At 37.4% G+C, this 18009-nt stretch overlaps 1 protein-coding gene across 1 annotated transcript; it reads right to left on the bottom strand.

Annotated features, from left to right (window-relative positions):
* Positions 1-555: 555 nt before the first annotated feature.
* Positions 556-17495, bottom strand: sncb (synuclein, beta). Its single transcript, XM_051860651.1, is given in 7 exon segments — positions 556-1351; positions 2321-2407; positions 11346-11393; positions 11395-11465; positions 12347-12376; positions 16101-16231; positions 17006-17495. Coding segments are annotated over 6 exon segments (387 nt in total). The 5' UTR covers positions 16222-16231; positions 17006-17495; the 3' UTR covers positions 556-1321.
* Positions 17496-18009: the final 514 nt, after the last annotated feature.

Genomic DNA, 18009 nt, shown 5'->3' with positions numbered 1-18009 from the left:
TTTACAGTGAATTTATAACAGCTAAGGGGGTTTTAGGCACTCCGCTCCGAGTCGTACCTAACAACGCCCCTTAGCTGTTATAAATTCACTGTAAACCACGGTTTCTTGGGGCTTATTGCTTTATCAACCTTTTTCTAATGGGCTGTTTACATGACACCATTATCAACTAAAAACGGAAAAGTTTTTATGCGTTTTGGGGGCCTGACAATGCAAACTTTTGAAAATGTGTTTCAAAGTGCAAGTTTTTAAAAAAGATACCATTATTGTCTCTGTATATAAACTACAAAAACATGAATTTGTGAAACAATGGCGTCACACGCATGCATATTATGTGTTCAGTCTATAGGCACATAGTGTTTCTTTACAAAGTGACATCGCCAACTACTGGCCTGGCAGCATAATACAGCGTTTTTAGTCATTTTTGCAGATCCGTGTAAACGGGGATCATTTTGACAACGCTGTCGTCTGTACGCGAAACTTTTCAAAAACACAAAGAAAAAACTTTTTTAGTACATCATTGTGTACATTGTGAGTGTATGTAGACAGAAAAATCAATTTTTTTTGTTTGTTTTCTTTATTTACAGAGGATTCACTGTCTTGAATGACACAGAAACCTTAATATTGACATTTCCAGCATTGTAAAGCACATATTGACCTGACATCCATAAACGTCTCAAGACACATTTACACTAACTTTAAAATCTCCAGTACACAAACGCATACATACATACAGATACAAATTGCCCATTTCTAACAAATAATCCACTGGAATGATATCACAAGCAACTATAAAGTTACAACGTATAAAACTCTTACTTCAAAAACATTAAATAAATAACTTGCTTCAATATTAAATAAAAAATGAAAGTAAAATCCCACAAACAGGCATTGCACACAGCTATATATAATATCATATTTACCCGAAGATATTTTAACCCCCAATATACTATTGGAAGATCTGAAACATCTATTACACATATAGAAATGCAGGTACACAAGTACAAAGAGTCACAATGGGAGGGCAGGTCTCGTTTCATTGGGAGGGAGTCAAGGAAACGAGACAGAGCGCCCTCCGGCAGTCAGCGTAGAGCTACATCCAACACGTTACCTTCAGAACATGACATTTACAATAGATCATAATAAAAGTATATATCTGATAGGAAGAACATTTCTCGGCAGGATTAACTGGAATATATTTATTTATGTTTTTGTATTTTTTTCTCTTTTTTTTGCAACAGGATTTATTGTGTTAAGGATTTGTACTTGTTATTGATAGAAACTTTTTGTGCTGCTGGCTGGACTTGGACTTGGAATGTGTAGTTTATGCCTCTGGCTCATAATCTTGGTTGTCCTGTGAGCAGAAACAGAAAAATTACTTTTTCGTAAAAATTTGATGAATACCAAAAACAGCCCAAAAGCCGTAGAACGGCCAGAGATGTTAGCAGATAAAAATGACTTTGGTGCGCAAGTTAAAAAAACAAACAAAAACAAAACACATCTAAGTTCAACAAGGAAAGGACGAAAATATTTCTTACAAAAAAAAAAAATACTTTATTTAGTTAACTAACACCAACTAATGGAACCTTACTGTAAAGTGTACCAGCTTCGTTTGATTTGTTTTTGTATTTTTCTACAATATACTTTTCACTGGAGTTAAATTGAACTCAAAACAGAAACAATATTACTAAACTCTTTAAAAATCATCTTTCTTTAATAACCTGTAGGTTTTAATTAGCCCAAAGGAACATATTAAGAACATAATAACTCCATCTCATCATGAAGGAGCAAACAGAAGGAGGCGGAGGGAGGAATAGAGGAAGAGAAGGAAGCAGAAAGATGCCACACAGGGAATCGCACCATGTTTGAGTGCATAAAGAGCATCTGTGTGCACTTTTGAGAAAAATATTTTTTTTGTTGTTAAATTATTATATATATAAATTTTTGTTGTTATATTATTTTTGTACAGTAAAAAGGGTGATTATTAATCTTTTTTTTTTACGTGGCCCCCTTAAAGCAAAAGTGTTCATGAAATATTGATTTAAGTTGAAATTATGTTATGTGAAAAGAAAGAGACTGTAGAGCAATACGAGACAAGACTAGCTAATTAAAATGTATTATATAATATATTACTTTTAATTTAATAATTAATGTAATTAATAATTCATTTTCTTATTTTATTAAGTGAAATTTAACCTGGGTTCATAAAACTACACTGTAGCATATAGAAAACAATTTGAAAATGGTTTGAGATTTGACTTGTGAACATGTTTGATTTGCGTCTGGTAAATTTGTGTACTAAAGTGAGTGCTGATGTTCTTACCTGCTGAGTCTCGTCGTATGTCTGTCCCTCAGGGTCCATGAGACCTTCTCCCATTGGCTCTTCAGTGGCTTCCTGACCAAACTCAGGCTGTGAATACACATGTGAAACCATTTAAAGGAGCCATGAAATCAAATTTGCCTTGATCTTTTGATATATAAGAGGTCTTTGTACCATTAAAACAAGTTTCATAGTTTAAAACGTCCTCCTCATTATAAACAAAGCATTTATTTAACCAAGCTCCAAAAATGGCTCGTTTGGATATTGTGGGATTTGTGACGTCACATGGGCAAATATATTTGCATATGACTTCCTTCAGAGCAAAACATCATCACACCATACGCCCTACCCACTGGCACCCAGTTGCTTGACGGCTGACATTTGCCTACACTGGATGTGAGCGTCATGCTGCGTCAAAAGCAAATAGAACCCATTATAATCACTGACACTGTCTACACAGGATACAGCATACAGATGCTTGTTCAGTTCACGCATTTGAGTCTATCAACAACAGGACAAAAGGAAGAGTGAAAGAACGTTTAAACAGCTTGTTTGCATCTCTGTAAAGACTTCTGAAGGATACCAGCGTCAGGAACAAGTGGATGGTTTATTTTAATACCGCCCTGGTTTGCGCCGGAGGATGATATGTTTGTTCGGAGCATTTTGTTTTGTAAATGAGGCACAGTTTAATAGTTCTCAAAGAAACAGTTGAAAGAGGAAACAGCTTTAATACAGTAGCTACATCGCAAACCGTATGTGAATGATTTCACTATGCTTTGTCTGTCATTGACGATTTTATATGGATAATGTTTTCAATATGTTGATATCATTTCCTATGCAATGATGTTAGTCAATCATAACAGTGGCTGTATTACTAAAATAATAATAGAAAATCCATGCCATGACCACTTCAATGTTTTTAAAACCCAACAATAACAAAAGAACTGGTCATACATAAGCACTTTAAAACATTTAAAATAAATTAGATGAAAAAGATTGATTTCTTTTAAAAGCACTATCACAAGCAGAGGTTAAATATAAGCACTTTTCTCATGTGCCGATTACTGTATGTACAATATACATCAGTGGTGCATCTGCTAACATGCTTTAATATGCATGCTACATCTTCATATGTACCTAATAAATGTTTAATCAAACTCCATTTTATGTCTTGCCAGAGAGAAAGAGAGCGAGACTCTCATTACCTACATACAGTAGTTAGATTTTCTTTACAGTTCTGGGTCACTCAAAGGTTTATTTTTAAACTGAGCTATCACAGTCAATTAGGTCATATTTCAGCGATCTTCAGTCCTAATATCACAACACAGCCTGTCAAACCCTTCATGTCAATCAAACTACATAGAAACAATGCTATTTGTGCTAAAACATTTTAGGAAACTTTTATCCCTTCATTTGAAATAAATTACAACCAAACTCATAAGAATTTAAATGTATAAATTAAAACTCCCTTCTCAGGATAATGTATTTTAAATATAATTTTGTAAAATCATGGCATGAGGACTACAGATGTGGACAGCAATAAACTGCAGTGTCCATAAGGTAAGATGCCTAAGACAGTGCTACAGGAAGACAGGAAGGACAGCTGATCGTCCTTGAAGTGCCAAACCATGTATAACCATGTGTCCCCTCAGACGTGTTTGAGAACTTGCAAGTGTCTTGGTGGAAGAGTGGGGCAACATCACACAGCAAGAACTGGCACATCTGGCTCCATCCTATAGCTGCTGGCCACACCATTATAGTGACTGCTACTTCTGATATTGACAAGCACCCCACCCCGTTTGGTCAGGGACTCATTATTCCATTTCACGAGTTCACACTTACATATAATCAGATATAGTGTAAAATATGCATATTTGGCCTGCTGCCGAAGGAAAGGGCTCCAAGCTCAGAATCTGGCCTAAACCCAGAGCACACCACCCCTAACCAAACCCTGACTGGGATAGGAAGAATCGAGAGTGAGGAGTTGGGGTGGAGGAGGAATGCTGGAAAAACTGTTGTGGAACAGAGGTAAGTCGACTCTATATATAAGCCTCCTCTCAAGCTGATTGGGTAGATTATCTGAACGTGCTCCTCCTGAACTTTGTTAATAAAACAATTTCTGTTCCTCAAATGTCTGTGAAATTTGTTCAGTTTATGTCTCTGTGATTAAATCTTTTTAAAGTGAGTTATCTTTTGCTTTGTGTTAAGAACATAAAGCTTAACCAGGCCAATATGTATCTAAACATACAAACGTACTGATAAAGACTGTAAAAAGAAACATCTCTGTTTGAACAAATTAGTTAAACAAATTATTCACTTTAATCAAAGGTCAAACTATTATTTTTTTTAAAGGGGGAAATGTCTCAGCATAACAGAGATGAATGCAAAATTGATGCATAAAACTAAAAGTACATAATTAGTTTATAATAGTTTATAAAAAAGTTTGTAATATTAATATTTAAAATTCAACCTTTTAAATGTAATGGTAATGAATGTGGGGTTGTGAAAATGCCATATATTCAGACTAAAAGGATACAGTATATTTAAATATTTCAAATGTATGTATAAATTAAATTAAATTAACATTTTAGTTTACAAGTTCTTTGGAATTTTTTGTTCAACCGTATATAATATATAAAATAATGTGACTAAAGTCTAACCCACAATCAAACTGGATTGTGCCATTTGTGTATGTGTGTGTTTGTGTACTAGACTAGACTACATTGCCTAGTACACAGACACACACACAAATGTTGGGTTTTCTATGTCTTATGGGGACTTTACATAGACAATGATTTTTATACTGTACAAACTGTATATTATATCCCATAAAACCTAACCCTATCCCTAAAAACAACCCTCATAGAAAACTTTTTGCATAAAATAACAAAAAAAAGACAGAAAAAAAAGCATGAATTATAAACTTTTTTCTTCATGGGAACGAAAAAATAAAATATCCCCACAAGATCAAAAATTTCTGGTATTACTATCCTTTTGGGGACATTTTGTCAATACCACACACACACACACACACACACACACACACACACACACAAATGGCACAGTCCAGTACAGCAACACAGTTAGCACTGACCACCCACACACTTTCGCATTTTCCAAAACTGCTAAACTACACACTTAAACGGCCATCAAACACTTTTCTTATGACAATATCTGTAGTCCAAATGAATTGGGATGATGGCTTAACTGAAGCACTAGAGCTTTAAAATCGATGACAGTGACATTGTGTTTGTTTCTTTGGCTCCAGCAGGCTTCATACACACACACAACTGTAAATACTGCAACACATATACTGCAAGCTTCTTATGCTGATTTTGCCTCTAAGTGATTTATGAGATTACTGAGTGACTAATTTTTAAGCCTGGTGGGGAAAATCCGAGCAAGACCACACATTTGTCACTATTACCACTACTGTTCAAAACCTAGAGCACTCTTATATCAAAAGTTTGTTTAAATGGAAGCAGATCTGTCTAAGTTTGAAGATTGGCTGACTTCTCCTCCCACTGTGCATTTTTAAGTAATGTGTAAAGTGCTAAATGACCTTGGGCAAGGTTGAAAGAAAGAGAGAGAGAAACAAGGGGGAGGGGAGAGCAGAGGGGGCTCAGCAGGACAGAAAGACAAAGTAAGACACAATATTCCCTGTGGGATAAGCGCCGATCCATTATGTGTCATGTGTTATGATGTGAAGGTGAGTGTGTGCGGTGTACAGGGGTGGACTGGCCATCGGGAGTACCGGGAGTTTTCCCGGTGGGCCGCTGGACAATGTGGGTCGGCCCGTTGCTAAGTAAATATATATGAAGAATGGATTATAGTAAATTTACGTAGCCCTGACGAATTGCTTGCGCGGGCACGGCCCACTTGAGGCAAAAACTTTAATTCGTTTAGTGTCTAAAAGCGCTTGTCAATGTCAAAATGTTTGAGTTATCCAATCAAATCGAAGGAGGCAGGATTTACTGTCCACAGAAACCGAGCAGCGCGGCACTTTTTTCATATTTTTCGAATTTTTCATATTTTAATGCCATTTACGTTATTCGTCACACAATGAACAAAGAAACATTAACGTAGCCTAGTTTTCAGCATGTCAGATAAGAGTGAATGTTTGTGTAGCCTATCTGTTGTCAGGCTTTCTTCAGTAATTTCACAATCATTTGAAAATTATTCATAAAACTCAAAATATCATTCTCAAATTTACACTAAAACATGGTAATATTTCATATTCAAGTGGCCTATGCCGTGTTAGGAAAGTATCTAAAATAAAAATATAATTTGCTAATTAGTTCACATGCATTATTTTACACACTAGCGATCAAAAGTTTAATTAAGACTTAATGTTTTTGAAAGAGGAAGGCTGAATTTATTTGATCAAAAATACAGTAAAAAAATATAAAATATTTATAACATTTCAAATAGATGTTTTCTATGTGAATTTATTGTAAAATTTAATTTATTCTTGTGATCAAAGCTGAATTTTCAGCATCATTACTCCAGTCCTCAGTCATGTGATCCTTCAGAAATCATTCTAATATGCTGTATTTTCATAAACATAAGAATTTTTTACACTCTGGACAACTGTCCACAACTGGACCTCTATTCCATAAATTGAAAGCTGTCAAGCCCCTGAAAGGACAAATACTAGAAAGGCATCATAAAACAGTCCACATTCTGCACTACATTCTAGCTTAAAGACCATGCCAGAGCATTGTTATATATGGACTGATTTAATGGTAGGTGTTGAACTTTAGTGATATTAAACTTCCCTGAAAAGAGATTTGATTTTTTTTTTTTTAAATTATTCACTATTTGCCATGTGCACCAGGAAAGACAAATTATAACATAAAGAAGTATGCAGTCATTCATTAATGTTAATGATAAGCATTTCAATAATAATAAAAAAAATAGTATTTATATTTCTGTACAAATAGCATTTATATTTTTATATAAGTGGTGTAAAAAAAATCGGTGGGTTTTATGGTGAGGTGTGTTGCAGACGATGTGATGTGCCGCTTTGTGCCGGAAAGTCCAGGGCCACTTATTTGCCCCAGTCCGCCTCTGACGGTGTACAGGTGATAGACAGTGTTATTTTTTCTAGTGGCATGTATTTCTCATGGTATAACCCACAACCATGTCTGATGAACTCACAGCAGATGTGCATGTGCATCTACTAATGTTTACTACATTTTCTAGTCTATGAATTAAAATAAAATTGGGCAGAAATGGAGTAGGTCCTAGGACCGCATTTCTAGGACCCTAGTTTTTTGTATGTACTCTTCTAGAAAAAGAAAAAAAAAAATGGGCCAAGCAAAAAAAGGCAAAACATTTAGTGTTCTTTTAATGGTCATAATTATTTTAATCACAAATCAGTTATCAGGAAATTAGCAAGAATTGCACAAATACTGTAGATAAAGTATTTTAGCACAGAATAGCCTTTCCCAACTTGCAGACAGCTTTTTACAGGAAGAGTCAGTGTTGTTCCACTCAATGTTAATGGCTTTAAACAGTTCATGAGTAGTTAAAAAATATCTTCCAGTTAATTTGAGTTTAATGTGAGACCACTATTGGGTTCAAATCTGGACTCTGACCATGCCAAAACATTAGCCTGATGGACTTGTTCCCAAGCCACTTCTTGGTTGTCTTTGCAATTTGGGCAGGAGTATTGTCTTGTTGAAAAAATAACATCTGATCATTCTTCTTTTGTCACAATGTTGGTTCTGTGTCTTTTGTTTTGTACGGACTTTTATGTTGAAGTGCATTCTCTGTTCTCATTGTTTCTGTGTTCTCTTCCGGTTTGGTTCTGTCTCTCCTTGTTGTATTAGCTGTTATAGTTACCGTCATTAGTTACACATGTCTTTAATTATAATTGATTTCTCTTGTTCTTTGCTAGTCATTGTTTTGTGGTGGATCGTTCCTAGATGTTCCTGTCTGAGTCATGTGGAGTCTTGTCATTAAAAGTGTGTGTGCGTGCAAGTGGATTCTCTCTCTGCTTTGTCTCTCAGTTACAGAACGACTAGACAACTATGAATCCAGCTGCACGGATCATGCATTTCTGTCAGGGGAATCGGCCGATTGAGAACTATACAATGGAGTTTATTGAACTGGCACACGTAACTTAAATGGACACGGTATGCCTCATAATATTTTTTCAGGGGGATTATCTGAGCCACTCAGTTCGCTCATGCCTTTGCATGATCCTCATTGGAGTCTGAAACATTACATTGATCTTTAGTTGCAACTGAGCGGCTCTACATTTTCTGTGGGTGTCGTGGAGGAGGAACACGACATTCGCCACGCCAGAGTCTCCAGCCATCATAGCCGCCACACCAGAATCTCCAGCTGTCATGGCCGCCACACTAGAGTCTCCAGCCATCATGGCCGCCACGCAAGAGTCTCCAACTGTCATAGCTACCACGCCAGAGCCTCCAGGCGTCATGGCTGCCATGCCAGAGTCTCCAGCCGTCATGGATGCCACGCCAGAGTCTTCAGCCATCATGGACGCCACGTCAGTGTTTCTGGCCGTCATGAAGCTACCAAGGCAGTCCCTAGGCGTTGGAGACTGGCTTCCTGTTTGGAGGACACTGCTTACATCGGTGCGAGCAGCTGGCATCTGCGGTGGTATCAAGTGTGGGGGTCTCAGAGCTGGTACCACTGTTGATTGCACTCCCCGTTACGGCAATGGCCATTTTGTGTGTTTGGGCCACACACTGCCCTCTAGCCCATGAGTCCAGTCTAGAGCCCACTCCTGCTCATGAGTCTGCTCCAGAACCTGATTCAGCCCAGGAGTCCACTCCAGAGCCCACTTTAGCCCATGAGTCTGCTTCAGAGCACACTCCTGCCCCAGAGCTCAGCCTTGTGTCAGTTCTAGCCTGTGAACTTCCTGTTTGCCTTGAGGTGACCACGGAGGCTGTCCCAACGTTTCCTGTCCTTGCATGATCACGGAGGTCACTCCCGAGATTCCTGTCTGCCCTAATGTGACCACAGAGATCGTCCCAGAGTTTCCTGTCTGTCCTTAAATGACTAAGGAGGTCATCCCCGAGTTTCATGTCTGCCTTGATGTGACCACAGAGGTCACCTATGAACTTCCTGTTTGCCCAGACACAACCACGGCAGTCATTCCAGAACTGCCTGTCTGCCCCGACACGACCACAGAGATTGTTCCTGAACTGACTGTCTGCCCCAACACGACCACAGAGGTTGTTTATAAACTTCTTGCCTGCCCTGAGATGACCACAGAGTTCAAACTGGAACACTCTGCCAGTCCTGTTCTGACCATGAAGGATGCCCTTGAGCTCCCTGCCAGTCTTCACATGGCCCCTGAGGCCAACCGTAACTTATCTGTGTTCTATGTTACAGTTTCACCTGATGAGCCATGGCGGTCTCCAGTTACCCCGGATCTGCCTTCAGTCCCATCTGATCTGCTGTGGTGATCTTCTGCTCCTTTGTGGGGGTATCCAGTCCCTTCTACACTACCATGGTGGTCTTCTGCTCTGCCGTGGGGGTCTTCAGTCCCGTCTGCTATGCTGTGGAGGTCTCTGCTCCACCACGGGGATTCTCCATCTTGTCTGCTATGCTGCAGTGGTCTTTGGCTTCAGCTCCGCTGAGGTGGTCTTTGGTCAAGCCTGCTCCACCCTGGTCACCTGTTCAGCCGACTCCACTCTGGTCACCTTTTTTGCCTGCTCCACCCTCACCGATCTACTTCAGTCTCCACTCCTTCCACCACACGGGCCTGGCCCTCCATCCCGCTCCTGGGTCTGCCTCCGCTCCACCTCCCTCCTGGATTTATTTTTAGGAGCATCTGGAAGCCGCTCCTTTGAGGGGGGGCTTTGTCAAGATCCCGGTTCTGTGTCTTTTGTTTTGTATGGACTTTTATGTTGAAGTGCATTCTCTGTTCTCATTGTTTCCGAGTTTTCTTCCTGTTTGGTTCTGTCTCTCCTTGTTGTTGTATTAGTTGTTATAGTTACTGTCATTAGTTGCACTAGTCTTTAATTATCATTGATTTCTCTGTGTATTTAAGCCTGTGCTTTTCAGTTGTTCTTTGCTAGTTGTTTTTGTGGTGGATCGTTCCTAGATGTTCCTGTCTGAGGCATGTCCAGTCTTGTCATTAAAAGCATATTCTCTCTCTGCCTCATCTCTCATCTCAAATGTTACATCTTTAGATAACAACTTTTCATTTGTGGGATGCAAGCCATTCTGCACTATTCTCCTGTACTTCAAAGCATTAAATGACTTTTCACAGTGAAGTAGCTCACCAATACCAGCAGCTAAAAAGGCTCCCCACACAATGACACCTCTTCCTCCATGCTTCACTGTGGTAGAGATGCATTTATTATTATGTTTCTCAACAGATATCGTTCTGCAGCATCACCATGTCACTCCACACACAACTTCTCATATTCTGCCAAAAACTTAATTCTGTCTTTGATGTTTTTAAGAGACAGAAATGGCTTTTTAAGTAGTGCATTTGCTTAAATTTTGCTATTTTCCTAAACAATAATTTGTGGTTAAGATAATTAAAAGCTTAGTGTTTTTTTGTTTTTTGTTTCTTTTGCTCAGGAATGCACTTAAGCTCTATCTGTGTGTCTAGTACATAATTAACCCCCCCCCAAATACAGAGTAGGATGGAGTTTATAAAATTGTACTTTTAATACTTAAGTACATTAAAAAGTACTTTTCTACTTTAACTCAAGTAAAATGGAGAAGGAGTACTTACTACTTTTGCTGGAGTAAAATTTTATTACTTAGTACTTTTACTTTTTTAAGTACTTGATTTGTATACTTTGTCCACCACTGATTGCAGGAATATATTATTGCAGATATGTGACAAATTAGCAATGTTAAAACTGTTAGTCATAATAAATATTTTTAGGTTACCTAAGTCAAACTGACAACATTTCATGACACCAACAAAATAAATTTTTTCGAGTTTGATATGGTTGAAATAGCTCCTTAAGGTAACAACTGCACATTTTTACAGTGATATATAAACATAATAGTGATATATAAAAGAACATACGTTCATGTCACTGGGGAACTCATCCTTCTTCACCAGGCCGGTGGCGGCAGGCTATGTTTCCGGCTCCAGACATCACAGCTCCTCCCAGCTGAGAGGCCTGCTCCTTCGTCTTCTCAGCCACTAACCGGAGATGAAACACAGAGACATGCACTCAGAATCAAAGATTCAATTATTTTCAACACACACACACACACAAAAAAAGGTCAATTATTTGACAAGGAAATTGTCCTACACTGCGACAATGTCAATGCTATGCGGTAATATGAGAATAAACTGATTTTATTCAATGAAATAAAATACTATAACATTTAATAAGACTTAATGAGCCTACTTATATTGGATTTTATACCAACAAAAACACTTTAAATAATCATATATACAATTTCACTTTTTCACTGTTCATTTTAAACAACGTTTTTTTTAAAGACAGGGAAAGAAGTAAATGTACTGCTGTCTGTGAAAAATGTTGTTGTGGATGTTTTTAATATAGTTTCATAAATAGAATAATAAATATCTATAATAATAATAATATTATTTTGAGTCATTATAACACAAATAATAATAATAATAATAATAATAATAAGTTTTTATGGTTTTGTAACTAAATTGGTAGTTGATAATGTGTTTTATAGTATTATAACATAATATAGCTGTGCTTAAAATGATTTACAAGAACATACTGATTAGTAGGCATTATGTACATTGAAAGCACTTTATAACGCATTATATACAGGCTTCAAGTGATACTGACTTCGGTTATAATTGTGTCAGGTGGTTTAGAGACATTGGACTCACAGTTAATCATACTAAAAAAAACAGTGTGACTTTTCTAGTTGTCCATCTGTCCTAGACAAATAACCTTCTGAAATATCACCTGGGCACAGAACTATTTGTCTCTGTTCCACTTACTGGCTGTAAGCCATGCCCTTTGAACACATTAAATGAGACGTATCCATTATTTACAAGACAAGACTAAAGAACAGTTTGCAGAATCATCTTACCTGTTGCAACGCTGTCTTTGGTTTTGTTGCCTGCAAGCACACAAAAGAATATTGTAAAATCACTTACCCAGCCCATTACAATATAGAAACGCACATTAATCAGCCCTCTGAAGGAACTGTGGTAAGGTTGAAAGTAGGTACATTGCGCAGACAGGCAATAAGTTGAAAGACAATGTGAAATACAAACCTGGAACTCTCAGAGCAGCTTCATTTAAAGGTTCACTGAAAAATCATTAAAGCTAACAGAACTTGTATCTCGGAGCTGTCACCTTAACCAGCCCGCATGAGTGAACTACAGCTCAGAAGCACTTACTAGGAAGGATGTTACTATAGCCTATACTGTAATGGCAAATTCTGTCTCGGTTTGAGTATGCTTCTAACAAGTGTGAGAAGAAGAGAAATTACTCTTGAGCTAAAAGATGTTTAAACTAGAGTCATTCATTCATGACTCATTAAAGCTGATGTGTTTCATCTACGGCACTTGAGTCATTATAACACAAAGTAGCTTCTTAAAAGCGGAAAGAATTGGTCATGAATGCAGTGTAACCGAAGTATCATTTTAGATAAAAAGGGCAGATTAAAAGTGCTTTATTAAATTTAATCTATCACTGACAGAAATGTCTGTAAAGTACATTATTTTACTAGATTTTCTCTTTTTTTTTTTGTCTATTTTATGTTTCTCACATTTCCTTGTTTGGGATGCAGAATATATACAGTATACCATTCAAAACTTGCAATATATATATATATATATATATATATATATATATACATATATATTAAACATAAATCTTTTGTAACAATGTAAAAGTACTGTAACTTTTTATCAATTTAATGTGTCCTTGCTGAAATATATATTTCAGCAAGGACACATTAAATTGATAAAAAGTTACAGTACTTTTACATTGTTACAAAAGATTTATATTTCAAATCAATGCTGTTCTATTAAACATTCTATTGTATCAGTTTCCACAAAAATATTAAACAGCAGCTGTTTTCAACATTGAAAATAATAATAAATGCTTCTTAAGCACCTAATCAGCATATTAGAATGATTTGTGAAGGATCATGTGACACTGAAGACTGGAGTAATGATGCTGAAATTCAGCTTTGCATCACAGGAAAAATGAAAATATAGCAAAATAATTTAAAAATTGAGTTATTTTAAACCAAATAATATTTCACACGATTATGGTTTTACTCTATTTTTAATCAAATAAATGCAGCTTTGGTAACTAACCATAGGAGACCATAGGATATATATAAACATTTGCTATACATATATATATATATATATATATAGCAAATGTTTTGCACAAACAGCAAATAAAAACAATATAAAACAAAGTATATTGTAAGTATTTAGTAGTACATTCACTTAAAAACAAAAGACAAAAATGATATTATTTTTTAGCACATAGCACATCTCTTCCCAGCAAACCACATAATCATGTATGGAGCACAAACAGTGTGGGAGCAATAATAAACAATAAACTAAATCTAGTAGCAGGGAATACACAGCTCGATATGAGGATGAGGAACCACTAAGGAAATAAATGTTAAATGGACAGAAAATTAGAGAAGTATAATAGCAGTGGGAGAAAACGAGCCAGTGTGACATTAAAGACCACTTCCTCCTCAATCTCTCCTCAGATGGGTTGGTGGCACATGTGTGTGAAGGAGTGTGCATCTGTTTTTCAAGGTGGAACAAGAACTTCATCAGCTAACCGTCACCCCTCCTCCACACGAACACACACTCCCATAAGGCCATTCAAGCATGGCGTCCCAGGTCACCGTGGCTGTCCAGTATAAGTGCAAGCATGTGTTCAACGCAAAGGAAATGACAGCAACCATACAGGATGATCTGCTATGTGCTCACAAAGCAACCGCAGATGGGCTTAAGATATCAGGGCTAATTGTCTCTCCCTGGGATGCTGGTGACACAGATGTGAGGGGTTTTTTTATGTGAAGGGATTCTATTATTCATTCATCTCAACATCAAAACAGAGGAGTATGAATGAGTGTTGTCGCTGGGGATGAACGCGTGCACTTAAACACAAATGCCCTCTATATCTCCAATTACAGCAGGTCAACAGACAAGATCAACATCTCGTCTTACTGATCAAAGCACACGGAATCGAGAAGAGCAGACTGGAATAATTTCAGACAAGCTTGGAGAGATATATTTCCTTTCTTTCAACTCTATATAGTATACAATGAAAGGATTTGGACTGTCGCTCTTGTCTGTTTATACTGAGAGCTCTCTGTCATGGGCGCTGTGCATATAGAGGTCTATGAGCTCATGGAATTGTGTGACATGTGGCACGTAAGGCTTTTTTCCAACCCGACAGGAGATCAGAGAGAGATGCTGGACCATCTCCAGAAGTCAACCATCTCATACGGTGTTATTTCACTCTCAAATTAGCGTGTACATTAAGGATCACCTTATAAGATCAGGTTACATGAAATGGATTTTCTCTGTGTACAGTTTATGTTATACTAGAATCAATATCAGTCCAGTATCTTGACTGCTTTTAATTTTCCAGATGTAAAATCCATTGTTGACTAAACAGTCCATTTCAGGAGGCTGTGTAAACAAGACTGGCACTGCATTTGTCGTTAGAATGAAATATACTGCAATAGGATAACTATGATCATATTTACATGAATAAGTATTCTCCTGTGAGAAATATTGGAAAGATGAGTGATCTAGTGTCACATAAACTATGTCCACTGGAAAACTGAAAACTGAACAGAGTCAGAGACTATTATTATTGTCTATAATGCTTGACAGATCATTACTTAATGTACTACTGTATATTATGAAATAAATATATTTTAAAGGAAATCCCATATGTATTAATTATCTACAGTATATTTGTTTCTTGCTGGACCTTTGCGGACCCCTGCTGAAAATCATCAGTAAACCAGGGGCTTAAAAATTGCTTCTAAACGACTGGAAAATAATATTAATAATAAACTTTTTTTTATTCAACAGCAAGATTTTAGTTAAAAATAAATATTAAGTAATGAGGTAAAAAAGAGTACATTTTTCCTTATACATTTCTGATGCTAAGGCAGGACCTCAAATATGATGATACTCTTGCGAAGGACCACCTTCCTAAAATATAAAGTCAGCTATAAATCTTAATTGATAACAATCCATTCATATTGTTTGAGAAACGTAAGTGTTATTTAAGATAGACAATATGCTTAAACAAAATTAAATAATTGGCTTTTACATTGCTAATGGACTAAACCAAAAGAAATTCTTAAAATATTTGAAGATTTGAAAATATTTCAATTAAATTCCAAGTTTATTTGTACAGAGGTTTTCACAAATATTCTGTTTAGTCTTGCTAATTAATATGAGGCCAATCTGTTTATATATTAATCATCATTCTTTAGAAAATGTTATTTTAAATAATTTTAAGAACTAAACATCCTATTAAAGTACACAAGAAATGTGGCTCTTAATGGCTCTTTAAGAAAAAAAAAATGTTCCATTGATTTCAATAAGATGTGGTACACGTAAGAGGCCTGGAAAACCCCACCCAATATCCCAGCCAATCACAAAATTACACAATAGTGCCTGAACCTATAGTGATGCTCTGAGAAGAGGCATTGAAACAGATAGCAACCCCCTCCTGGCCCTCAGGCTCTGAGCTTCGTGGTCCCTCCCACTCCCACCGAGCTCACGCTTGATTCGTGATATGCATGCATTAAAAAGAGCATTATATGCTCCATGTCTTACCCACAAACATCACGCCTTCCTTGGTCTTCTCTGCGGCCACCGCAACGCCTTCCTTGGTTTTCTCTGCGGCCACTGCCATACCTTCTTTAGCTTTAGAAAGCCCCTTCATAAAAACATCCATCTTGGCCCCTCTGCATCCAAGAGAGCAAGTTATGTGGCAGCATACAATGAAAAATAGGGTTTGTGTTGCACTGTATATGACAAATGTGGGTTAATTTGGAATTGAGAGCAAGTGTGTGTGTTAATAGCAGGCTGTCAGTCGAACAATAAAGAGTCTAATTTCCCTGAAGATAAAACGCCCATACATGCACACACAATGAGATGAGAACATTCACACCATCAGCTGACGTTATTTTTCAGCTTTAACAGCAGGAGGTGTCATCGAGATGTTCACAAACACATTCATTTTTACTCGCTTTTTTTATATGGAGCATCTATAGGTTCCTGAGAGACAAATTTTAGTGATAGTGTAAAATATAAATGGCATATGCATTTTTGCTTTATACAGTCAATTTAAGTCATTTTACAGACCGAATGCACTGCTATAACGTGTGCCGACACATTACTAACAGTGTTTCAGACAGGATATTTCATTTAAACGCAAAAAGAAGCACTTCTCATTTACAATATGGTGTCACCTCTCCAATGTCCTCACACAGAAGAAGTGCTGGACACGACACGGGAAAAACTAAACAATTGCCAGTTTCATCATCAGGTTGTATACAAAATTCAACATGCAATGTTTTAATTTGCATAGAAGCGCGCGAATACTCGTTTCCATCGATGGTCACGGGTTTTTGTGTCCTTACGAACACACCGTTAGTATTTTCACACGATCTCGTTTCATGTTAATATAAACAACTGCGTTTCAGCCTCGTAGACGTGAAATCAAAATTAAAACGTACCTTTTAAAGCACCTTCTTCGTCCTTATGCTTCAATTGCGTAGTAGATTGAAATATCGTGGAAGGAAATTTTACACTACGATCTTGAGGTGGGCCTTCCTCTGGATGCGCTCAGCCAATGAGGACGAGAGGATGAGACGATCGACGTAGCTCATGGTATTGATCTTGGGGGTGTCAGTCCCCGGCTGTTATGGCCTGTGACACAGTGAGACTAACGCTGCATCCTTATCATATAAAAAGGAGACTGAGATCGTCAGGAGATGAGGCGCTCAAATTGCACATCTGCTTCACACTACTGTCAGGTGTTATTTGATCATTTGCACCTACTCACAGAGGACGTGTGATAGTCTTCCCTTCATACGTGTTTCATATTTCATCTTCAGGAGAGAAATATTTATCACTGACACTTCACTAAGAAGCATATCATAGAGAGACACGGTTAGACATTGTATTGTAAATTCAAATTAAAATGCTGTCGATCCTAGGCTTGCTCATGCATATCTTGTTGGGATTTTCGGCAGGCGATGAGTGTCGTGTCCACTGTCCATCTGCTTGAAGTGGGCGCATCGTGACATCTGCCTCTGAAAGGCAATCGAACGGCTCGACGGACCAATTGATTTTGTCCAAGCCTGTTTAAAGTCTTGTAAAGGTACCAGCTGGTGATTAAAAGTTTCCATTGTCAATACTTTCCTATGTCGAACGATCTGTCTAGAATACGTATTTTCGTGTAGGCCTACATATGTTTTAATCAAGCAAATGAGATTTTAAACATTAAAACATCACGGGGATCGTTGATTTCTTTTTAGTGACGTTGCTCTCACACCTATGACGTCAGCTGTTAAACACAAACCCTGTTTTTATGCCTATTGTGCCATCTGCTGTTTCATACTAGTATAACATTGGTTAACTTTAGGTTATTTAGGAGTATTCGCTATAAGATTGTTGATCAGCACTAGTTGTAGACCTAAAGGCAGAATTTCAGCACCGTGGACAGCAACCTCCAAAC

This window comes from Ctenopharyngodon idella, chromosome 14 (assembly GCF_019924925.1).
Source record: "Ctenopharyngodon idella isolate HZGC_01 chromosome 14, HZGC01, whole genome shotgun sequence".
NCBI lineage: Eukaryota > Metazoa > Chordata > Actinopteri > Cypriniformes > Xenocyprididae > Ctenopharyngodon > Ctenopharyngodon idella.
This window is presented reverse-complemented; position numbering and strand designations above follow the sequence as displayed.